Source organism: Lepisma saccharinum, chromosome 16, assembly GCF_977018435.1.
Source record: "Lepisma saccharinum chromosome 16, izLepSacc3.1, whole genome shotgun sequence".
Classification (NCBI taxonomy): Eukaryota; Metazoa; Arthropoda; class Insecta; order Zygentoma; family Lepismatidae; genus Lepisma; species Lepisma saccharinum.
The window spans coordinates 16,997,794-17,023,694 of NC_139244.1; the positions used below are offsets into that span (position 1 = coordinate 16,997,794).

Below are 25,901 nucleotides of genomic sequence, written 5' to 3' on the forward strand. Positions count from 1 at the left end.
ATCTAAACTCTCATTTTGATGTAACAGAAGATAAACAAAGTGTGACTGGATTTAAAAATCTGCTTAGGCAGTTTGACTTTAACTATATGAATAATAAACCCACTAGGGGTTCGGCATGCCTGGACAATATATTCACAAACATAAAAACATCTCGTATAACATGTGATGTAACTGTATTTGCATACTCAGATCATGATTCTCCTTGGCTAAAAATACATAACTTAAAACCCTGTGATTGTAACTGTAAGGAATCTAAAATAGTGATCTCAAGACCAATAACGGATGATAAAATATTAAACTTCAGGAATTTGCTCTGTAATATAAACTGGCTAGATCTGTTAAGTAAACCTCAGTCCTTGGATACACAACACACATTGGTTGATGTAACATTTGAAAAGTTTCTAAGGGTATTTTTAGATATTTATGATAGGAGTATTCCCCAGAAAAAGTGTAAAGTTAGTCTCAAAGTTAATAAGAAGAAAATACAAAAAAAGAATGCTGGTTGATACACTCCTAAGTTAGCCGGTATGAAAAGTAGGGTTTTATTATACTTAGATTTATTTAAGAGGGATAAGACAGATCTGACTAAATCAATCTACCTGAGGGCAAGAAAGGAATACAAATGGGCTATAAATGAATCAAAGAAATTGTATAATCTAACTAATATTGAGGCATCCAGGAATAAATGCAAGACTGCCTGGAAATTAATTAATTCGATTGCCAAATACAGCTAAAGGGATGTTATAGAAATCTCCCCTAATGACTTTAATAAGTTTTGTATTAATGCTGTTGAGGAAATTCGTAACAACATTGTACGACCCTCTGCAACAGCATCCGACTTACTTGAACAGTATAGCGTAAGACATTCTGAAATAAAATTTGTTTTTTCTGAAATAACTCCAGAGATAATTATAGATGTTGTGAAAAAGCTGAAACCATCAGATAGTGTAGATATCTATGATTTATCCAGTAATCTTGTGAAAAAAATCATAGATTCTATAATTCTTCCACTGACCTTTTGTATAAATATATGTCTTAGGGAAGGAACATTTCCAAATGTATTGAAATTATCAAGGGTTGTACCAATTTATAAAAAAGGTGAGAAAAATTGTTTAGCCAGCTACCGTCCCATCTCACTGACTCCAGTGTTTTCAAAAGTTATAGAATCAATTATGCATTCCCAATTATGCAATTACTTGGACCATAATAACTTAATTTGCAAATCACAGTTTGGTTTCAGGAAGGGCAAGTCAACAATTGATGCCATGGACTCTCTAGTCAAAAATGTACTTAAGGCTTTTGAAACTAAGGACTTTGCTCAGGCCTCTTTCTGTGACCTGAGCAAGGCTTTTGATTGTGTAGAACACACTTCACTTTTTAAAAAGATTAAATACTATGGCATTGGTGGTACAGATCTTAAACTATTTCATTCATACCTTCAGAACCGTAAACAAATTGTATGGAGAGGTCAAATGTAGCTGAGGTCAAATGCGGTGTACCTCAAGGTTCGGTTCTTGGGCCTTTATTGTTTGCTCTCATGATGAATGATTTACCATTTTGCGTCACTGCTCACACAATACTATATGCAGATGATACTACCTTCTTTAATGCCAACTCTGACTTTAACACTCTTAAAGGCATAACTGATAATAACCTGTATCAATCTTCTTTATGGTTCAGAGCTAATGGTTTTTTGCTGAATGAAAGTAAAACCCAGCATATGTTTTTCAGTCTTAGAGGCATCCCGATCGATAATAGTTCAGACAATGTGAAATTTCTAGGTATTGTCGTTGATAATAAATTATCATGGGAACCACATATTAAATACATAACTGCCAAGCTCTCCAGGGTTATATATTTGTTAAGGAATCTAAACAGTCATGTAGCTGAAGATTACGTAAGATCAGCTTACTTCGCTTTCTTTCAAAGCATTATTTCATATGGAATTTTACTTTGGGGGAACTGCAGTTATGTACAAGAAATTTTAATACTGCAGAAAAAAGCTGTGAGAATAATTACCAACTCACACAAATTAGTTCATTGTAAGCCACTGTTCATTAAGTTAAAATTTATAACTGTGATAAATCTATATATTTACACTGTGCTGTTGTATGTAAAGAAAAATTTGCCACAGCTACAAAGTAGACAAGATGTACATTCCTATGCTACAAGAAACAGCAGGCGTATAAATATACCCTATCATAGACTCTCAAAATCCCTGAATAGTTATGAAGCTCTAGGATTAAGACTATTTAATAAGCTACCTCTTGATGTGACAATTATGCCTATGAATGTATTTAAACATAAACTGTATGCCTGGTTAGTTGCTACACCATTCTACTCAACTCAAGAATTTCTTGAAATTAAAAATATTGTATTTTAGTGCAACAAACATAAAATGGGTTATAATTTTATATTATTTTATAATATATTTCACATGTATTTTGTTCTTGACGTTGTATATTGCTGTGCAAGCTTAATGACAATAAAATATTATTATTATTATTATGTTTATGAAAGACAAATCAATTTGATCAGAAGAAAAACATAAGAATGGTGTTTTTCTATGTTCTGTCCTGCAATTTCATTTGTTCATTTATAAGGCAAGAGGTTAAAAAAGTTAAAGGGTTTTTGTTTCTTGCTCATGAAAGTTCATGGGCATTGTATGGAAATAGCAGGTTAGCCACTTTTCTGGAGTTGGAAGGTTCACTGCCGTGAGGTGAGGTTTAGGTATGTACACTTGACGGCCCAAGCTCCTTTTGTTTACTGCGATTTCATCATGCTACGAAATGCAATTTTTACATGGTTCGATTTTGATTTATGTCTGTTAACACATACTGCGGAGTTTTAGCGATCACTTAATATTTTGTTCAATATATGCTATTGTGGTTAGGTTAGGCAGGTTAGGTTTGGTTCCCTTAGCATTAAAATAAAGTCCCTAAATGCATTCTACTAAGGTTCCAATTTACTTCTACATTCATACCCACGCTTCTACGATATTTACTGTCGGTTGTCTACGGAGAATATCTTGTCCATGAGAAGTGTGTAAGGTAATTTTCAAGTTTTTTTTTTTTCAACATAAGTAACTTTTTTTGGTAACAGTTTCATACATCGGAGACACATTTCTTCAATTTTACACAAGAAACTACTTACAGAAATGAGTTTCTCCAAGGTTTAGAACGTTCATCGATGTATTTTCTTTCATCGTGGAATAGATTTGACTGGAAAATCATGTATTTTCCAAAAGAAATATCTTACTGACACACAATTGCCATTGCTTTCATTTGCTTGCCCGGATGCTGTGTACGTTTGATGACGTAAGCCCCTGTCAGTGTTTCAACCCCACTTTTTTTTACTAATGTAACCAAACCTAACCTTATCGGAAATTGTTAGTGGGGCTATCCGTGAATGGTTTGTGGGGCTATCCATCAGCCACCTGTGCATAATGTATAATTTCCACCTCTGATGAACACTATAGTAGGTATTTTTCGGTGAAGAAGGTTGAAACACTGCATACCCATAACGTGAGTCAAGATGTGTCCGCCATATTGTGTGTTCTGCAAGCGAAGAAAGGAATAAAAAAAAGCACTCAGAATGTGAAAAATTGAGTTTGTTTTCATGTAAAAAGCATAATGGCACCTTGAACTATGTTCCGCAATACACAATTGGTATGTACGAACCATGTGAAACACAAAATATGTGATTTTAATGTGTCTCCGATCTATGAAACTGGTACCCTTTTTTTGAGTCCAAACAGCGCTCATTACTTTAAGGAAGGTTCAAATTTCGTGTGACAATGATTTCCAAAATTCTACGATAATTAGTCTTTGTACAGAAATCATAAAACAATCGGAACCGTTACCCATTTGACATTCTATCAAAATGATTTAGTTTGAAGTTGTAGCAAGTCTGAGCAAGTAAGCTGTCAACTTATTCCAGTGAATCCACTCCTCTGAGTGAACAGTGAACTTTCACGTGGTATCATGGACGTTCGCAGGATTCTTTCCAGGGAGGGGCAAGAAAGGTATTTTTATTCCAGGGGGGCAAACAAGGCACATTTTCCCCAATAATAGTATTGTTCCCTCAAAAAACATTGATTAAATTTGAATTTATCATATTCATACAATAATTAATAAATATTGTTGTGGCTGAAATGAAATTATATGTAAAAAATATATAATTTTGGTTGACTTTCATTTTCCAGGGGGGGGGGAAGACCCCCTTCCGGACGCCCATGCGTGGCATTAACCTTAATTTACTGCAAGGGTTCAATTTCAATTTCTGTTGCTCCAAACATCTGTTTCACGTTAACCTCAGTGTACAAACTGTACAAAATATTAGAAGTATGGCAGTTTCTTAGCATTTTTCGCAGTGAAACTACTATTTACAACCTGGTAACAGTGCCACAAACTTCATATCGTGGTTCATTACAATTTTCACAAGCAAAAAGTATTCAGGAAGACGAATGAAGCGTATTGATAGCAAACAAGATTACATCATATTAATTATTATTTTACGATACACGACGCTGAGAAATTTTCAAATCACGGAAGTGTGACTAAAAACAGTAGGCGACTGCTCATTTGGTAAGTTTACAAATATTTGCACTTGACATACCTAGTATTGGTTCAAGCTTGTCCTTTTTCAGCTGAACTGTTGTAATTTTACCAGTCAAAGTATTCGACATTGTAACGTTTCTTAGTTAATTGCACTCTTTTATCGAAACGAATCCGGGCGCCTCCAGGATCGCTCAACATGGTAGCAAATGTTGACCTGCTACGTCACACAGTTTTATGGCCTTTCCTGGATGCAAAGTTGGGAAGTAGCGACGTTCCAGCCGAAAACAATTGAAAATCGCATTGCGTTGCCTTGTGGCGTCTGCAGCGAAAATGGCAGGGCGTGTTGGGCTGTTGAATACGGTGTCACTATTAATGGATTATGAATCGATGTGATGACATATATATGGATGCTATTTCAAATTAAAGTATGTGGTTAATCTCGAAGTAAAACATGAGTAGATCTAGATCTGTGTCTACTATCTATAGAGATACAATTGAGGGAAATGTTATATTCCTAATTTGAGAGCTTTGGTTACAACAATTCTCTGTGGTTACAATTTTATTTCTCCAAAATAATACGTAATAACCATGGAGGAGTGACATTGAGTGTAGAAAGGTTGTGGCCAGTTTTATTTAAGGATATATGTGTTTATATTAAAGATTATTTTCGTATAGGAGTGCAAGTTTGACACAACACTCTACTTCTTGTGTGTTTGCTTGTTTGGTTTTTTAAGTCCACTTTATGCACAGTAGGCTAATTTGGACTGGGCCTACAGTTTAAAGTGGAATCCGAACCACCATGTGCCTACACCGGGTATCGAACCCGAAACGTTTTTTGTGTGTGTGACCGTATTGGTTGTAAACCTTTGTTAAAACACTTATAACATACGCATACGCTACACTATAAGTGAAAGAAAGATTAGTTTCGATAATGTGCTTTGAAATGGGATCATTATTCCTCAATAGTTTCATGCCATTGTTAATAGGTCGGCACCCGTGGTGGTGTGGTTCCCGGCCTGGGAATGAATGCTTGTGAGTGTCCTTTCATCAATTTCATCATATCATCATTCATTCCCATTTTCGCAAATTTGTCAAAAGTGGCACGAAAATGAAGTAAAATAAAACAAATCAATAAATCAACTATTGTTAATAGGACAATATTAAATACGATTTAAGAACAATAGTTTCATTTGAATTTTGTTTTTTATCGTCGCTTTTCTGCTACTTTTGGCTAATCGTGAAGATGAGGATGATTGATTATATGATGAAATTGATGAAAGGACACTCACAAAGAACGCCCAGGCTGGGATTTCAAACCCGTGACCCTGGCGTTGTAGCCACGGAGGTTGGCTTACGAACAGAAATGTTGAACAGTGAGTATAAGTTGCAAAATGTGTGCAAGATTGTATAACGGTGTTCTCACGTTGTTTTCACGCAATAATGTTTGATATAGTTTAAATTATCAATTGCTGATTGTGCTTTCGTAGCTGCGAAAAGAATGTAAATTAAAGCAATATAAATAAACACGTACGAATTGACGTTTATACATGAATATGCCACATTTTTTAGTTGTCTTTATGATTAACTCTGCATGATCATCGTTTAAGTTATTGTAATACCATCCTCCTTCCAATGGATTTTCAAATATCACACGGTGCATTTCTTGATATCACGCTCCCTTGAAAAGTATGTATTTCACCCAAGAAATGGCCTTGATACTTGATGCCAATTTTTCTTGCAAAAAGAAGGGACATGAAGAAGGGACATTCACAAATAATATCCCGGAGTGGTTAAACATCGCGCTACGACGCCGGGTCCCGGGTTCGAATCCCGGCCTGGGCATGCTGTTCCTTGTGACTGTTCCTTCACCATATCATCACTCATCCTCATCTTCGCGATTAGCCAAAAGTGGCAAAAATGCACAGTAAAACAAATCAAATCAATCAAATAACATCCATGCCTATACCGGACCTCGAACCCGAAACTTACGTAGCGAGATAAAAAGTGGTCTCCACCTCAAGCTGAACACATGTTTGCAAGAGCATGCTCATCCGATTTAGCCAAAAAACAACTTAATGTTGTGAACAGTATTTGGGTTCATTACTTTTTTAACTGCGTTATTTTGTTGGTATTTTTAAATATACTTCAGTTGAAGCCAGTGCATAATTATCCGTTGACAGATCACTCAGTCTCCGAGAATATAGTGGCGAAAAAGTTATTACTATTTAAGGCTATTCGATGCGCGACCTAAAGGTGCGCTTGGGCTACATAATCGAACTTGCAAATACATTTTACTCCACGCATCTTTTAGTTCCGCCGCGCCATGTTGCAACTAACAGAAGACAGCAGACTTGCAGACGACAGTTGACCGCAGGTAGCGAGAGAATTTTATGTTGAGTGAAGCCGCGGTCGCTCCTTCTCAACAACCAGGTAGCAAGCGCCTCGAGGGTTCTTGCTACTCAACAATGTTGGGTTGCTGAGTGGTCCTGGAGGCGCCCCATGTCACAGATTGACCATGTCTTGTTCGCGTTCGTGTTTTGAGCATCAATGTGCCAGATACCATACGAAAAAGGTACTAATTTACTATTCCCCGAACAGATTTCTTCATTTTTACAGAAGAAACTACATATTTTGGCTGAGTTGCAGGGGCGTCTGACTACCATGCGAAAGACCCGGGTTCGATCGACACCGGCGCCCACCCAGCGTAGTTTTGCCCGTCCGCTTTTGGGGGGGGGGGGGTAGCTGGGGCTAACTTTATTCAAGCTTTTATCTAATACAAAAATCATCACGGGCATTTTCCTTGGGAGACTCCGAGACATCATCTTATCCAAAAGAAATGGATTAAATACGCTTTTATAGATGGTTGCAAATTTATTAAAGAACACATTTCTTCTTTAGAATAAAGAAGGTATAATTTTACAGTGTGATAATATTAATGGGTAATCCTGTGTTCATGGTACTGAGCAAATTATAATGCTTCAAAGCATTTAAAAGCACAATCTACATAGGTAATGGAATAGTAAAAAATTAAATTTCTGTAATTTCTATACAACGAAACTTCGCATTATTCTAATTTTACTACAACTGAGAACCACTTGCCACTAGATTCGTAAAGAAAACTTTAAGATATTACTCCAATTACGTATTTGTCTGATCTCAAACTTCAATAGAAGTGCACTGTTTTTTAGCTCATCTGAAAACATCTTTGTCGGTCAACTACAATTTCCCTTTCTATGTTTAACAGCGATATGGAAGAATATTTGTCTTAGCCATGTTTTAATACGTCTCAATGCAGCTGTAGCCGAAGACACTGGTAGGTAATGTAATAAATCTTCGCCAACTGAAAATGAACACCTACCCAGGGTGCGAATTATGATTTTATCAGAGGGGAGAGAGGGGATGAACCATAGACATACTACTTAGTTGGTTTGCTGTCTTAATAATCTTGTAAATGTTCGCAAAGTTCTCCCCCAGAATACTATTTACTAGGCTCTAATAAGTTCCCATTCATTTAAACCTCGCATGCAGATCTATTTTACCAATATACTATATGCATGCTTATAATGGGACGTTAATTGCTTAATATCTAATCGAACAGAAACCAGGGCCATTAAATGTTTCGTCGATTCAGATTATAGTCCAGTATCGCCTGTTGGCAAATCAGAAACCAAATAAAAGTAAACAGCAACGTTTAAGTTTTGCCAACATTGCCAACAATGAGCTGCGACATAGACATATCTAAAAAATGCTTCTTATCGAAATAATGTGGGACTAAAATTAAGTGCAGTAAACTGGAACGCTCTAAATATTATGACGCTTTTGTATCTTAAGAAATTGTTTATTAAAGAAGTGAATTAAGGAAACTAAGGATTACGGACTATTACAAAATTGAGAACCGCGAAAGGTGCGCTATTCTTGGTCTTTATGTATAGGCTTAAGGACAAATTCACTTTTTTACTAAGATAATTACTATTTCTGTCTGTAAACAAGGTATGAATAAAATAAAATATTAAAAAAAGAAATTTTATTTAATTCTCCTGAAAAACTTTTAAATGAGGGTCGTTGAGCAAATAACTTTTATATAACTCTGGCCAGGTGACTTCAAAAGAAAACCGACTATGACATTCGAAGCAGGTTTTAATGATCCCTTTGCCTATTCATTCTTTAAATTTCATTCTGAAATTCAATAGTCGATACCACCTGACTTTTACTATTAATAAACTCTCCAGTCAAAAGGAATGATCATTCTGTCATCTGTGCCTTAATTTCACAAACATTATGAGCACAAAATCAAATAATGATTTTCCGATAATTTACAATCCCCAAAAGAGATTTCTTGCTGTTATATAACCAGCCTAAGCACATATCCACGATAACCTTCCTGTGGGTTACTTGATTCAACAACCAAGCTTCTTACCTCCAGAAGAATGAATTTATCCGGAGACTCCAAGCTATAGCTGAGATTCCAAGCATCCCTAAGATTCACCAGGAGAATTGACAACAACTTTCAACTGCACCGCCTTCGTGCAATGAAAAATGCAAATAAACCCGCGGTGCAACGCACACAAAAGGCTTGGAAAAGATTGATTTCGCCAATGAACTGTAGTTATCACCATTTAAAGCAATTATGCGCGATTGAATCGCTTCTACAGGATTGCGACACATCCACGCTACATTTAGGCGTGCATTTTTAAATGTCCCGCACGCAATACAAATCCATAGAAACTAAATTCACTTCTTTGAACTGACGCCTTTTCCCTATCAAAACTGATTCTGTTCAAGTGTCTACAGTGACGGCTTCTCTTTTTCTTGGTCGGAAAAAACACAATTGTAGGAACTCATTGTTGAAAGGCAACATTTGTGTAAACACTTGTCGCATGGCGTAGCAGCCGCCCCCGCAACCCCCGCAATGCGGGGGGGGGGGGGGCGAGCTGAAAGGGCCCCGCTATGTTCTCTCTCTGTCATCCTGAAATTTTATATATTCGCAGAAATTCAGCAATTACTGTCGCTTATTTTAAAAAAAATGGATTTACGAAACAGAAAGTTGGTTCCCAGTAACATATCATATGACGACGTTTGCGATAATAAACAGAGGGGCCCGGGCAACTTGACATTATGGGTCTCCTCCGAAATTCAGAATTAAGTTACTTGCTCATAGATGGCAATCAATAGGAAGCTTCTCTCATCTCATACCTTTATACCTACGTGGTTTTCGTAATAGTAGTGTAGTACAGTTGTGAATCGAGTAGAAAGATTCAGTTGCTCAACCGGTCGATGCCTTACTGTCACACAATACCTAAACAAGCAAACTTGATCATTTATGACATTTTTTATTACCAGAAATATTACGTGATATTTAAAATGTAACTTCCTACCAGTGATGTGCGTCTACGCGTAAACAACGATAGTCTACATTCTACACGTAGACTATTTTATACACGTAGATTACGTAATCTATGTAAGCAACATGGCGAAAGGTGATAGCTTAGCAAAGGGCGCCGTGGAATTAAAAGAAAATAATACTGCTTATCAGTTGCTGATGTGTGAGGAGAACTTTTGATACTCGTTCTTCCAAATTCGAACAATTTCTCACCTAGGAAAAGAACCTAATATAGGAAATATTCTAGTGTTTATGGGAAAAAGACCACTCTTACCTCACGACTGCCATCTGTTGTTGTTTTTTGCATACTATTTATCTTCTTCCATAGTTGATATGAAGAGAAGAGAAATTTTGTTGTAAATAGGATTCTTTTCATTTCGTTAGGAACCAATATACTTGAAAATGTCACTTTCCTTTCATGAAACCCTTGAAAATTAATTTTAATGCACTTTAGATTGTCTACGTAGTCTATGTAAACTACAACCCAATGTAATCTACGTGTAGACAACTCATGTAGATGTAAACTTATAGTCTACGGCACTTCACTGCTTCCCACCCAATATTTTCAAGGTCCCCCCCCCCCCCAAGCATCAGTATGAGATTGAAATAAAATCTGAGATAAATTTCCCACATTGTCCACACCTATTACGTTTTACTTCGAAGGGGCCCAAAAACTCAGGATGTTGAGCCCAGGGGCAATTTTCACTTTGCCCTTACGTCCAGTAGCCCCAATTCCGCCACGCAGGGTATACAAAGTATACAGTGCTCGAAGTGCTCCAATCCCTCCAATAGGCATTTCATTGGGTGACAAATTTTCAGTGAATAGAGTCCAGTCGCTGCTTAATTTTCTATCTCTCAAGACTTGAGTCCGCCTCTATTTCTTAGCAGCAGATTGCAATTGACCCGAAGATATTAGGTCACCATTGACAATGTAGATGTGAAATGATAAGTTTGCTTGTTTTTTTTATATAACTCAGTATTAGTATTAGAAGCGTAATGTGAGCGGCTCTTACGTTGAATCTTGGCCTGGCATAGCCAGAGGATGGCTTTTTGGGCTGAAGGTGCATCCACCTCTAAGTCCAAAAGAGGAGTGTTTACTATCCTTTAAACAATTTACCCAAACAGTATTTTTTAAATATATGTGTATTATATATAACCTACATTAAAGAAAAAACGCTTCGAACAAAAAATATAAAGGATCACGAACAAAATAGTTGGCTTAAAAAAGAATCCTGGCTGTGCCACCGCATTGAAGTAAGAGGAAATATTTCTAATTTCTTCATCCAGTTATTTATCAGAGATTCAGACCACCCTGATTTAGTTTCGACAAACAACTAAACTACTATATACTAAGTCGATGTCGAAAAATGGGAAGGAAGGGTTAATTCATTTTACAACTTGGGGGGGGGGGGTTTGCTAACTATTGTGCGTCTGTCCCGCTCTGGCATCATCTCGATGTTTATTTTTTTCCACTGAGGGGGGCCCCCAGAGAACTGCGCTACGCCACTGTGTAGCACTATTGTTTGAATGTAACAAGGTGGAAGATCAAAAGAACATATTGTCCCCGTGCACTTCAACTTTCATTGTATTCTACCTCAGGAGTTAAAATGAACTTGTTTCCTTAAGTGTGACTGCCACACCACAAAAGTAACACATGGACGTTTCATGAGATTTATCTATTTCTGTCTGCAGTTTCTCTCTCCTTAATTATTTTATGCATATGTCACATGCGTTTGGGGGGCTAATGGCTGGTTCCGGGGGGGGCTTAGCCCCCCTAGCCCCTACCTAACTACCCCTATGCGTACAGTTAAGTACCATATGGAGCGCACTCGAAGCGACTGAGCTACCGCGGCTTCCTAGTAGTAGTGTGCATACATTTTAGATTTTAGGTATTGACAATTCAAGACATATGATCCCAATGTAATCCTTGCCTTCGTGTAAGTTCGGCGGAAATTAATAACCCTCGATTATACAGAAAAATTCTAAGCAAGTATATTTTATTTATTAAATGTTAGTCAGGAGCGGCTTATAGAGTTCAGACTCCTGTCCGGGGCTATTTTAGCACTCAATGCAATCATAGTGCCTACCGTACATTACACCCCCGGCCGAAACAATAAAACTCCTCTTCGTTTCCAAGGTGTGGAAGGAATGTGGATGATGACGTCACAGATTTGGGTCTAAAGGGGAGACCGCAACACGGGCAACGGCTCCCCTAGGAAAACTTTCCAGATAATTTTCTAAATACTTGTTCCTACTTCGACTTCTGCTCATAAACAAGATGAACGAATGTAATAACTGCTGTGCATGTTCTGTGATTTATGCTTCACCAAGTTATGAACAAAAAATATCTGCTGTCAACATTTTCACCCTTCACTGCAAAGAAATTATACAAAATAGTTTTACCTAATGTCAAGGGAGCTGACGGCAGCCCCTGCCTGGCTACGAGCCTGGGGCATAGGTGTTCTTTCTAAGTGACCTTTTATCCATTTTATCGTCACTCGACGTCGTGATTAACCAAAAGTGGAAGAAAGGCGACGTAAAATAAACGAACCAATCAATCTATCATGTTTCTTATTTTGCGTTGCTTTTCTGATTCTTCGTCCAATCGCGAATATGAGGATGAACAAGCATAGATTGAAATTGACGAACGGACACTAAAAATGGTGCACCGAAGACCAACCCCAAACAGGGATTCGAGACCGAAACCTTTGTCGGCGACATTATGAGTCGAGTACATAACGTGCTGGACCACCGAAGCGGCAGTTCGCCGAACTTCCATGACGGAGTGGTTAGGACAGCTTGCTACTACAGCAAATATTCCGGGTTCGAATTCCGGCCTAAAATAGGCGTGGGTGTTCTTCGTGAGTGCCTCTTCATCATATCATTACTCTTCATCGTTGCGATTAGTCAAAAATGGCCGCAAAGCGATGTAAATAACCTAATTATGCGTTATGTTTTTACATTTTATTCCAGCTTTCTGTATTCAAGTGACAAATGAGACTGCAAAAGGACTTGTAGTAATTCCATCAGTTTTTTAATACTTTCTTTACAATGTTTCAATGTAATTGATTTCGTTTATGGGGTGCAACCACATGCAATTGGAGATTTCATCCCCCCACCCCACCCCAAACCCGCTTGAGAAACTTTCGTAACATTGACTTTCTGGTTTATCTCAAGGTCACCCCTGGAATCTAGGTCTTGCGAGTGAAAGAACATTGGAGAGCAGTGGTTATCAACCGTGTCATGTCTTTAACCTCCGTCTTGTCTGCTGCATACCCTGCTGCCATCTACAGTCGAGCTGCAATCAGCCGAACGTCAGTGTGTTTGCCGGTAAGAAGGATCGCCCGTGGTTTCGCAAAAATGGTAAGTTTGCCTTTGCACGTATTTGTTTCTTTACATTTATGTTACTTGAGACTATTGTTTATCTGATTACAATATTATACTGTTTTGTTCATTTATGAAATGTATAAGAATTGATTAGCCATAATGTAGGTTTTGAATATTGCCTCTCGTAGCAGAAAGCTACACGTCGTTGCAGTGTGTGAATTGTACAGGCCAAAATAAACCTGAAGACTGTATTACAGATATCTATTGGTGTATAATAACGGTAACGTCAACAAATGACGACCTGAAGGACACTTAGTTCTTAGCTATTTTTCCGGCTTTTGTCGTGACCTTGGCTTATATTTCCTTCATGCGATGTTGCCAGATGTATATATATTGTGGTTATTTAGATCTAAGTTAATCGCGACGGAGAGGAAGAATGAGTAAATTAATGTAGGACCTCGATGAAGGACCAAATACAATGAAATATCCATGTCCTACCCAGGTTTCCAACCTACCACCCTTGGTTTCTCAACACGTTACAACCACTGATAGCAGTCGCGTGCCTAGGAATTTCTAAGAGGGCATATGACCATGGGGGTTGATTTCCATGAAAAAAAGGATTCACTTACCCCCCCCCTCAATTAGGAAATATTTTCCTAATTAGTCTTTCATTCCCTCTTTTTATATCTCAGTTCATGCATGCCTTCGCGCTATTTCGTTTCGTTTTCTATCCACCCCCCCCCCTCAAGATTGGTATAGTTGGCTAGTTCCCGATGTGCCCTCCATATTGTTCAAAATCAGTCACATATGCCATTGGCAATGAACTAAATAAGGCACAAACTAAAGAGGAAAAGTTGCGAAAGATTTAACACCACAAAGTCCTGTTGAAATATTGGTGCCCCATTAAATTAACTCTGTCGGCTTGGAATGACATATTTTGTAAATTTTATCTTGCTGGCTTTGCTCACAGCACAGTGCAACCGTTTCTGTAAGTTACATCGATTTTATACATATCACATAAAAACTGCTCTTAACAATTTACAAATTAGTCGCTGTGTGCATGACGTTTTACAAATGGGGAAACAATCAAAATTAGAAATACATGTTGGGCGTTGATAAAATGTTTTATATTAATAGTTTCAATTGTAAAATGATACTTCACTTGCAGTCCTATTATGTTTAAAGTAACGCGTAGTTTAATTGTAATGATGTTCTTCATGATCTACCTCACCTTTTCTTCTCTTTTCCTCTCTCACGTTCTTAATTTCATTTTCTCTGTCTTTCGTTTCCTTTTTATCCATTCTCTCTCTCTCACTAATCTGCTTCTTTTTCTTTCCTTCTCATGTTTTTATTTCTATTCTCTTTCAAATTCCGTCCTTCTCATGTTTTTATTTCTATTCTCTTTCAAATTCCGTCCTTCTCTGTATTTATCGTCTTTAATTCTATGACTTTCTCTCATTTCCCATCGCGTCCCTCCAATCTATCTTCTTTTCTTTCTTCTGATGACAAGCAAACGTGACGTCAACATGTGCCACCTGAAGGCGTAACTTTTCAATTCCGACTCCTTGAAAATTTTTCTGCGATTTTGCTTGGTGACATATTTATAAGTAGAGGGTTTACGATAACGAGGGAAGACAAAATGAGCCAGCGAGGCTGGCGTCTGTTCTTTGACGTTGTCACACGGGCTGTCCAGACTCTTCTGGGAGAACGAACGGACAAGAGGTTATTTTTTCATTTTACAGGTTAAGGAAATTCCCAAATTTCCCAGGAGTTTATTCAGAGTTTTCCATCTGAGGTGGGGTTTAGGGATAACTTACAGCCAAAATAACTATAAATTTGGTGTGGTGAAAGTCTATGGAGTGAGGTGTTGAAATTTTAGGGTGTAAACCAATCACTGCGCTGGGTTTATGCATAATTCTAAATTTGGGAGTGTAAGGACGATTTTAGAGGGAGTAACAGTAAAATTCGGAAAAAAAAGTGAAAGTCGGCCGGGATTGGGTGTGTGTCGTTAAATCACTGTGTATAGGTAAGCAGGGTGTCTACTCACAGATACTGAGAAATCTGAGTGAATTATTGACTCCTGGAATTATGCGTGAATTTTTCTTAGTAGATGTGAAAAATTGCAACTTTTATTAACCCAAATCACTATGAATTTATACATATTTATAAATGCCCTGAGACAAGTCTTCCACAGTTTAAATTTTATTTTTATCTACGAAGGGGAAAAAAAAGCTGCGTGGAAAATAAAACATAATTCTCTCAATCCGTTTACTTTGTTAGTTTCCTTTGCAGAACAATCCATCTGAGAGACTGAACATTATTGCAAAACAAGATACCTGGAAGTTCATTAGGTAAATTCATTAGGAAATTCTTATTCAAAACATTTTTTTGTAGATTAGTATATCCCGTAACATTTGTGGCTTGTGTTTGTAGATGTATTTCAAGCCTGAGTCTGTGAAATGAAAAAATGCAAACTTAGCACCTATGAAATATTTTAAAAATATATACAATTTAATTGAATTAGAACTTTTTAATGCATTGGGATCACGTAGATCATTTATATTGTTCATATATTTGTGTATGTGGGCGGCGGGGGTGAGAGGCGGTAATACGTAAGGTTGAAATATACAGAGCATTCTCTGACATTCGCTACGAGACTCGGCGGTAAGCGGCCCGGCATCAGAGCTTGTCTTTCCCGGTGAACGGGGTCCGCGATAGTCGGTAGAGTCTGCTATTAAAATTACAGTTTTCATATTGTGTACTAACCTTGACTACAGAAGGTGTTGAAATGATGTCCCTCTGCTGCAACACATTCCTGGCATCTCCCAAGAAAATTGGCATTTACACGTGCAAGTTCGTCTACTGTAATTCTCCCGATTTCTCGTAATACAATACTCTCTTTTAACTCACGGATGGTGTGCGGATTGTCTTTGTATACTTTATTTTTTAGATTTCCCCACTTTTCTTTCCACTTTTATTCAGAACTGGCCCTTTTACTCTAAACATTTTTACGAGGTTCAATATAGTGGTCCTGTGTAGAACGGGAACACCAGGAAATTTCGTTGCAAAACGTCGTCGCACTTCTCCACAATTCCTCTTTCCGAAGTAACACTCGACAAGATAAATCCTTTGTTGTAATGTAAACTTTTGTGGTGCCATATTAACCCACAATCTTCAATACACGGACACGACACAACTTCCGAGGGAGGATTATACTGGCGTCAGTCTGCAACGTCAACAGAAAGGGAAAGAGAGCGAAGGCAGGGAAAGCGAAAAAAACAGACTGTGGCGTGCGACTGTCGCGGACCCGTTCACCGGGAAAGACAAGCGCTGCTTGCCGGGCCGCTTGCCGCAGAGTCTCGTAGCGAATGTCAGGGAATGCTCTGTAGAAAACATGTGCTTGTACTCTTGAATTTTTTGGAAAATTCGCTTTGAAAACCGGGAATCATACTTGAATTTTATCGTGGTCCTAGAGTGGCCACCCTGGTAAGGAAAGCTTCACAACCAAATTTCGATTCTAACCGGGCCGAGAACGCTCGCACCAAGAGCATAATTTAGCTACGCGGAGTATGTCTTTCTCCCAAACACCACCCTTCCGGACGTCTATGCCTGTCTCAAATCCCCCTTGCTCATTTTTGTGGATGTCGATTATCCGTCATTCGTTCCGCGCCGTAGTTCAAAGTTGCGAGAGGGGGGATAGGGTGAGGGGTAATTCTGCCGAAGTGAAGAATCTGCAGAAGCTTTTAAACCCTTCCCACTTTCCTCCCACACCGTCGACCTCCATCTCCATGGCAACCGATCCCAATGCCAGTTCGATAAGGAGCAACTAGTGGTTCGGAGACGTGAGCCTGACTCAGAAATGGCCGAGGTAAGTCGCACTAGATTGTCCTGCGTGAAGAAAAATCGAAATGCGTGCTTGATATGATTTATTTCTCTGTTCTGTAGAGGATAGGAGTTCCCTCGTACAGTCACGGGACACTTCTGCGTTGTAGCGATTCCATTGAAAGTAAATAAGGCCATTGCAGCCCAGAAGTGTCTCGCTTTTCTGCCACTTTTGGCTAATCGCGAAGGCAAGCATGAGTGACGGTATGATGAAGATTCACAAAGAACACCCATGTCCGGGCAGGGATTCGAACCTGGGACCCCTGATGTTGTAACGCGCTATGCTAACCAATCTGCCGCGGAGGTCGGTTGTAGTACCTAGAACGGTTATTGCGGCATATATAGGATCGTTAATACATTACTGTTTATAATGGAACAATATCGTAAAAAAAGATGCTTGTTTTAAATAGAGCAGAACGAAGTATTACTTGTATATTTCATAACTTGACGTTTTTAATCAGCAAAGATAATGTTATATTGTGTCTATACATAGACGTATCGCATATCGTCACAGATACTTCAAATTTTGCCAAACACGTATTTTGACAGTTGCCATTATTCCAAACGCCCTTGCAGCAGGGGCGGATCTAGGAGGAAAGGTACTTGGAAGCGGCAATTTTGGACCGGAAATCTATTTTACCGCCTACTTCCAGTTAGGTCTTTGGGCCCTCTTACCCTGTAGCCTGTACAGCGAACAACATGGAACGGGTTTTACATCTAGATGAAAAGTTATTCGTGTCGCTATCCTTTGGAGTGTTCAGCAGCTATAGGTCCCAAGATCGAATCCTGGTTAAAGCACGGATACATCATTGTGTTTGTTCCACCATTCCTCCTTTTTTCAGTTTATTCTTGTTTATACGATAACCGATAATGAAGAATAGAGTATTTTCCTCCTGGAGTCCTTAGGTCTCCCCGATGGCGCAGTGGTAGCGTTGTCGCCTTGCATTCAAGGGGTCCCAGGTTCGATACCCGGTGGAGGCACATAGTGGTTCGGATCCCACTTTAAACTGTAGGTCCAGTCCCGATTAGCCTTACTGTGCATTTAAAACACCAACTCAATCAAACAGGCAGTGTGCTATGACTCAAGGAGTTGTGGGTTCGAATCCCGGCCTGGGCATGACTGTTCTTCATCAGTGTCCCTTCATCAAATTACTCATCCTCATCTTCACGATTAGCCAAAAGTGGAAGAAAATCGAAGTCAAATAAACCAAATCAATCAATCGATTTGTGCTCCTTCTCTTGCCCGAGGTTATTCATTTCACACATGAGCAGGTTCGTTGCCAGGCAGGGGCCAAGTGGGCTCAGCCCCCACTACCGTGAACCCGCTTGATATTATTTTGCTCACAACTTGAAGGATAAATTCAAAAAACATGAACAGCAGCTATTAAATTTGTTCATCTTGTTTATGAACAAAGTCTTAAGTAGCGGCAGGTATTTAGGAGATTCTCTAGACTTTAGAAAGTTCTTTCATAGGGGAGTTTCTTTGTCTGTATCTTCGCTCAGTGGCAGATCCAGAAGTTGTAGTTGGGAGGGGCGAATTTCAGTCCGGTGCCAACCTATGCTTGCTCTGTTTTCTTGTAAACAATATATGATACTGTGAACAAAAATCGAGTTGACTTTCATATTTTAGAGATTATGGTTTTGCAAAATTAAGAGGTCCACGACTGGAATTGATGGTTATTATTGAATGTAGGGCCCGAGACTTTGTCCTATAAAACTTTAAAATATGTATGTAATTATGTTATAAAAATGGAAAAAACGAAAAATTAAAATATGTCAGAAAAATTCAGAAATATCCCCAGTAAAGCCAAAAATATGCACAACTGTACTTTCGAATGTCTCATTATACGGGATGTCAGCATGTTCCAGGGAAGATCGACTACGATGGGGTGGGGTATTAAATGAAGTCAGAATCCCTTTAATCATATAATGTAGTGGGAAAATACTGACAATATATTGTGAGGTTCACTGCAATTATCCAAAATGTTATTTGCTATTATGTCAGATTTACACCTTTGTGAAAAGTAAAGCATACTTGGCAGCTCGCTATAAAAAGGAGGTATTTTTGTTCTGTACTACTTGGTAAGACGACGACTTCTGCTTTAATTTCTTCATTCATAATTTTCTTATTCTGCAATCGATAATATGAACTATCCGTTGTGCTAAAGGTATGAATTATAAAATAAAAATTAATAAATTTTAAAATAACCGATTATATGCAAGACAATTACGAAATTATACAGAAATATGTCTTATTACGAGAAAATTGAAGAAATATGTTGTAAAAACATGAAATTGGTAAAATATGTCAAAATATGCCTTATCAAGTTTGTCTATTTCAACTGATTTTCATCAGATATGTAAAGATAATACCCCAGTATCCGATCAAATGCCAAATAAAGAATATGTTATAACATAAAGTCCCGGGCCCTAGTCATCATAAATCCTATCATTGCCATGGTAAACTGAATGATCATATATGAAGAGTAGTGAATAAACAGAAAAAAAAACTATTATCAAGGAGTCTCGGGTTCGATCTTCTTACGAGACACTTTGCACAGTGGTTCTGAACCAAATTTAACCTGTAGGTTCAGTTCCGATTAGTCTATCCTGAGCATGAAGTGAACTTAAATAAAACTTCAAAATATATTCACGAGCCTGTTAAACAAAATACAGAACGTTTGAGTCTTCAGTAACATTAGGCATAATAATATATACAAAAACCTGGCAGTTGGGAGGGGCGATTACTCCTATCGCCCTCCCTGTGGATCCGCAGCCCCTGTCGCAACCTCCCATTTGGACAGAAATCTGTGACTTTGACGTCATCATCCACATTCCTTCCACATCTGCATAAAAGGTCAACAGCTCCCAAGTTGTGTGAACGAAGGTGTTTTATTTCTTCGGCTGGGGATGGCACTATAATTGAATATTGTGCATTTTTCTTGTGTGATATAATATAAATATCTGTATCATCAAAAGTAGTATAGTGTGTGTAGTAAGGGATGATGTAGCAGTCACTAACACTTCAAGAGAAGTTTTGGAGGATATAGAGAAAATAAAAAACAACTAGTATTGGTATGATATTTCTAAATTTTATATTTTATCGTAATGATCCCCCCACACAATTTACCTTAATTTACCAGGTGTGCCAGTTAATAATTCTTAATTTTGTCGCTGGATGGCGCTGGAAGCAAGGGTTGGTGCACAGTCTCAACTGTTACATCAGTGTGTTGCCAGGACAGTACCTGTCAAAACACCGTGGATGTGCAACCGAGTGCGAGTGATCGTGATATTGGGTTTGTGTGGGAAACATGTTGACCTTCAAACCAAATAAGGAGCATGTGCGGCACACGTCCTTCTTTTCTTGTTCAATCAAAAGAAAAACGCGAGTGAAAGCAATCGTATCCTTGTGGAAACGTACGGTGACAATGTCCTAACGCAAGACGCATGCGTGCGTTGGTTTCGACGATTCAAAAGTGGTGATTTAGACTTGAAAGACAAAGATCGCCCGAGCCAGCCAAAAAAATTCCAAGACACCGAATTGCAAGCACTGTTGGACGAAGACGATACGCAAACGCAACAACAACTGGCAGAGAAGTTAAATTTTTGTCGCCAAACCATATCTGATTGTCTTCATGCCATGGGAAAGATCCAGAAGGCAGGGAAATGGGTCCCACATCATCTGAATGACAGACAAATGGAAAAGCGAAAAACGGTGTGAAGGGTTGCTTTCTCGGCATGAAAAAAGTCTTCCTTGCATTGGATAGTGACGAGACGAAAAATGGATCTACTTCGAGAACCCAAAATGCTAAAATTCATGGGTTGACCCAGGACAACCTTCAACATCGACCGCAAAACCGAATCGCTTTGGAAGGAAGACAATGCTGTGCATTTGGTGGGATCAGAAAGGTGGGGTGTACTATGAGCTTCTGAAACCAGGTGAAACAGTGAATGCCATTCGCTACCGTCAACAACTCATCAATTTGAACCATGCATTGATCGAAAAGAACCCAGATTGGGCGACAAGACACGGAATAGTGATTTTGCAGCACGACAACGCCTCATCACACACAGGGAAAGGCGTCAGACACACCATTTCTGCACTTGGCTGGGAATTCTTGCCCCACCTGCCATACTCACCAGACTTAGCCCCTTCGGACTACCACTTGTTTTCATCGATGTCTCACTCACTTTCCCAGCAACACTTCAACAATTACGAAGATGTTGAACAATGGCTTGCTGACTGATCACCTCAAAATGTGAAAGATTTTTCTGGAAGGGCATCACCCCCACCCACGACCGGATCAAGAAAGTGTGGGGCGTTACCTCCACACCCCCTATACGCCTTCACGGCGTGGTGCTGAGCACAGGGGAGCACTTTACTTTACTTTACATCCACAATTTGACGGACAGATGGGCACAATGTATAGCTAGCGATGGTGCATACTTTGAATAAAGCATTTGTTACCTTTCTCCACAGATACACTTGTTTCTTTCGGATCAATTAAGAATTATTAACTGGTACACCTGGTAGTACTGTTAAACATTTACATTGTAAAATTAAATTTACATTCTAGGCACAGAGTGGCAAGCTAACATCTGAAGAGAGGACCACCTCTATTCAACCCCTCAAAGATGCAGGGTGGAGTGAGGTTAGCGGAAGGGATGCTATCTACAAGGAGTTCATGTTCAAGAATTTCAATCAGGTAATACACTTCTTTTTAAGCCATTTTTCATAAACAAAGGTTGATTGATGATAGCAGAAAATGTAAAGAACTAGGAAGCATTTTTAATTTTTTAGAACTTTTGAATGCTGTATATTACTTTGGATGATTGATCTTCACAAAGCATTTCTGTGATTCTGTCACACAAAAAGTCTGTGCAAAGATTCAGTTGAGGTTGAATTATTGATCACAACAAAGTGGCAACTTTTAAAATTTTCACTGTTTGAACAAATTAAGTCTTGGATGGAGTTTGGCTGATGCTAGTAATTATCCATTATGAGCTTCTACAAAAAATGTCCTTGATGGTAGGTACTGATGATGGTGATATCAACATGATGATTGGCTTAAAAGGGGCATATTACACTAATGGCCCTAATAGGGCTGTTGTGCCATGGAGCTACGAGGGATAGTCTGAAAAAAAAAAGTTTCCCGTATCCATATTTCCAGAAAGCTGGAGATTTTGGATTGGTAATATGTTGTGGTTATAGAAGCATCATCCTTGTCTTGTTGCCCAACGTACGACCTTTTCCTTGCAGAGGGTGCCAGCGTACTGCTCTGTCAAAGACAGGAAGAGTTGAGAAGTGTGTGCCCAGCCAGCATGGAGAACAAAGGTGTGTTGCAATCATGGACAAAGGATGAAGTGCGAGCTGTTGTACGGTATTAACGGGCACGTGGGACTTCCAGTACAGAAATTTGTAACCTTCTGACATCATGTGTCCTCCTCTTGGACGACAACGCAACACCCCGCATGGTGGCAGCAACGTCAACCTTCTTGCCACAATCGGTTGGGAGAGCAACTTGCACCCAGTGACTTTTCCACTATTTCCCTGTTCTGAAGAAGGCATTGGGAGGGAAGCGTTTCACCACAACAGCAGAAGTGGAAGCTGCCGCATGCAACTTCATCTGTAAACAGGACATGCAGTTTTATGAACAGAGTTTCTTGAAACTTTTGAAGCAGTACGACAAGTACCTGAATGTTGCTGGGGACTATGTGGGATAATAGTGCAAAGATGCCTCTTTCTGCTCATGTCATGTTCTTTCTCCAGAATAAAACTCCGCAGATTGCAGCGTAGGGAAACTTTTTTTTCGACTACCCCTCATAGTTTTTTCACTGAGTGTCTACACTCCTTTCTTACCTATTCTCCTGTAGTTTTCTATCTTCTATTTTTCCTCTTTTATCTCTCTTCCTTTCTCAGTTTTGTCATTTTAGATGAACTAGATGGTTGCATTCCTAGATGTCAAACATGCTGAGTGTTCACTTAAGTATAACCTCTGCTAAGGACAGTACAATGGGTGTTCATTAACACGTTCTTTGCCACGTCGGTCATAATGACCAAAACTGGCACACACCAATCGTGCCATGTTGGTCACTATGACCGAAACATGTGGCTTGCACTTTGTTTTCATAGCATGCCGTCGATCACGAGTATAACAATGATGTGCAAAAGGCATGACCGAAAAGGATGTGGGGAGTCGAGCGCACATAAAAATGTTTTGGCTGTTCCATTTTTTACAGGAAAAAGAGTGAAATTTGCGAATTTGAGAAATAAAGTCCAATAACCAATTTGGCGCAGGAAGAAGGAATTGGTGAAAACACCCTGGCAGGGAACGTGTTTCGTTTAATTTACTTCACTTTTCTGCCACTTTTGGCTACTAACGAAAATGAGGATGAATGATGATATAAAATTAATGAAGGGACACTCACAAAGAACACCCATGCCAGGATTCGAACCCGGTACCCCTGGCATCATAGCATCTTGTGCTAATTACTCCACCGTGCAGGTTGGCACATGAAAAAAGTATTCCTTTGAATGGAGAGAGATTGTGTTAGAACATGTTTTAGTTTGTCATCGGTACTACAGAAGGTTGTTTCATCGCCACCAGAGGCGCTGTATTTTCGGCAGCGTTGTGATCCACATAGCATCCAAAAGCCAGACTGTTAATTGAACAAATGAGGGAAAGCAGAGTAGTGTGTGATCAACATGCCTCCGAAACTCCGCCCTGACATAGGCTACACCTATAGCCGAATTAAAAAACAGTGCCAGATGAAAGGTTTCGCAGTGTCTGATAAGGGAATCCATTCAGCAATCCATCGCAATGCAAACCCACCTTCAACCATGCATAGCCAGGTGAAAAGCGGCAAAAGAGACACTCGGCTCCACAACGAAGTCAGGACGTCGTTGCTAAGGTACGCCAGTGTGTCAATATGGAGAATCCACCCACACAACGGAACATAGCCAGACTTATACAATGGTCAACAGCAACTGTAAACCGAATCATACGCCAGCATTGAGGCTCAAAAGTGCACACAAGCAGCAGGTTCACGTTCTCACAGCGAAGCACATTGTACAAAGGCAGGTGGCATGCAAACAGCTGTATGAAGGCTACCTGGCAGGCAACAAATGGCATTATGTTATCACCTTAGATGAGGCATGGGTGTATTTGACGGGATCCAAGCAGATACGCGCGATTTACTACTGCTCTATCGATGGTTTATGGTAGTGGCAGTTTTCTGTGCAAACAGGATGCTTCCTATACACCAAGTGTCATCGAATGTGAAGGTGAATGCAGCCTACTACATCGAGCACATATTAGACCCCATCTACCGCCAACATGCCCCTGCTTTGTATGGCAATGACATCGACAAAGTGCACATCCACCACGACAAGGCCAGCAGCCATACTGCGAGAAGAACAGTGGCCTACATGTCCCGTATGGAACAGGAGACAGGTGTGAAGGCTATCCCATTTAGAGACATACCTGTCAAGTCCCCTGATGCAGCACCCATGGACTTCCGTGTTTTGCCTCCTGAAACGGAACATCAAAAAAACATCGTGCAACTACGCTTGGTGGTGTTTGGAAAGTGTGCAAGGACGAGTGGGCAAAACTTGATAAGGCTGTGCTCAATAGATGTTTCCTGCAATGGAAGCTCCGTTGTCGTGCTATTGTTCATGAACAGGGCTCACACATAGAACATGCTCGCTGGTGGAAATGGAGTTTTACAGCCTACTAAAATGGGGACGAATTTCACTACCATAAGGATGAAACAACCTTCTGTATTTGAATACCATTCTGTCTCTCAGAAAGAGATTCCATCTTCTATTGCACAGTGTTGAAGCATGCACAAGTATATAATTCATTGGCACAACTTGCATGTAAAATAGCAACAAGGAGCTGCAGTATACCTGGAATTGACATGATAAACTTACGACGAGATCTAAGTTGTGAGTAGGCCAGAAGTTGGCATGGTACCTCAGTGGTACAGCACTGGCACGTGATGCCAAAGACACAGGCTTGTTCCCTGGTGGTGTCACAATTTTAACATTGGTGTCAGTAAGTTATTATGCAGCTTCTGTGTGTGTCGTAAGCACTTTCATTTAAGAGGCTCAGTTACAAAGTAAGATTTGATGTATTACTTTGTTAGTTGACAATGTAATACTTGCATTCTTTTACAACTATTTTGATCAATTTAAAACATTTAACTATAAGGAATCTGAAATAAAAGCATTGACATCCGAAGTTTTAGTAAAATCAATTCATATTTTTGATTACTACAATAATAGGTGTTTACGTGACATATATATTTTTTTACATTTCTAGGCATTTGGATTCATGAGCCGCGTTGCGATGCAGGCAGAAAAGATGGATCACCACCCTGAATGGTTTAATGTTTACAACAAAGTCCAGATTACTTTGTCTTCCCACGATGTGAGTGGACTAAGTCAACGAGATGTACGGCTGGCCAATTTCATTGAAAATGCTGCGAAAACCATGCTTGATAAGTAGAATGCAGTAGTTGGTTGAAATGCTTATTGCTTGTTTCATGTGTAAATGAATGTTATGAGAAGAGTTTGGTGAATCATGTGTATTTTATGGCAATCTTTATTTTTGAAAATGTACTGCATAAAATAGTGAATTAATTATATAGGACTGCAACAATATTTTTCTTTGTGATGTTTGCCTTGAAATGGCCTAAGTCATAGTATCTCCACAAACCTCTGTTTGCTTTATTGGATAGATACGAGGGTT

At 39.2% G+C, this 25,901-nt stretch overlaps 2 protein-coding genes across 2 annotated transcripts in view; one reads left to right on the forward strand and one right to left on the reverse strand.

The window, feature by feature from the left end:
* The window catches only part of Polr1E (RNA polymerase I subunit E), a 19,861-nt gene extending 15,087 nt beyond the window's left edge, over positions 1–4,774 (reverse strand). Inside the window, exon 1 of the mRNA XM_083137775.1 lies at positions 4,618–4,774. Coding sequence (XP_082993901.1) covers positions 4,618–4,687 — 70 coding nt within the window. The 5' untranslated portion in view covers positions 4,688–4,774. The remainder of the gene's footprint in view (positions 1–4,617) is intronic.
* Pcd (pterin-4a-carbinolamine dehydratase) lies at positions 4,413–25,811 on the forward strand. The gene is made up of 4 exons (XM_083137776.1): positions 4,413–4,586; positions 13,117–13,302; positions 21,726–21,854; positions 25,473–25,811. Exons 2-4 carry the CDS (start codon positions 13,183–13,185, stop codon positions 25,656–25,658), a joined length of 435 nt encoding a protein of 144 aa, XP_082993902.1. The 5' UTR covers positions 4,413–4,586; positions 13,117–13,182; the 3' UTR covers positions 25,659–25,811.
* The last annotated feature ends 90 nt before the right edge of the window (positions 25,812–25,901 follow it).

Coding starts and splice junctions, on each gene's coding strand:
- Pcd (XM_083137776.1), top strand. CDS start 13,183: ATGTCTTTAACCTCCGTCTTGTCTGCTGCATACCCTGCTGCCATCTAC. Junction 13,303..21,725: donor CCCGTGGTTTCGCAAAAATG/GTAAGTTTGCCT, acceptor TTTACATTCTAG/GCACAGAGTGGCAAGCTAAC. Junction 21,855..25,472: donor TGTTCAAGAATTTCAATCAG/GTAATACACTTC, acceptor TTACATTTCTAG/GCATTTGGATTCATGAGCCG.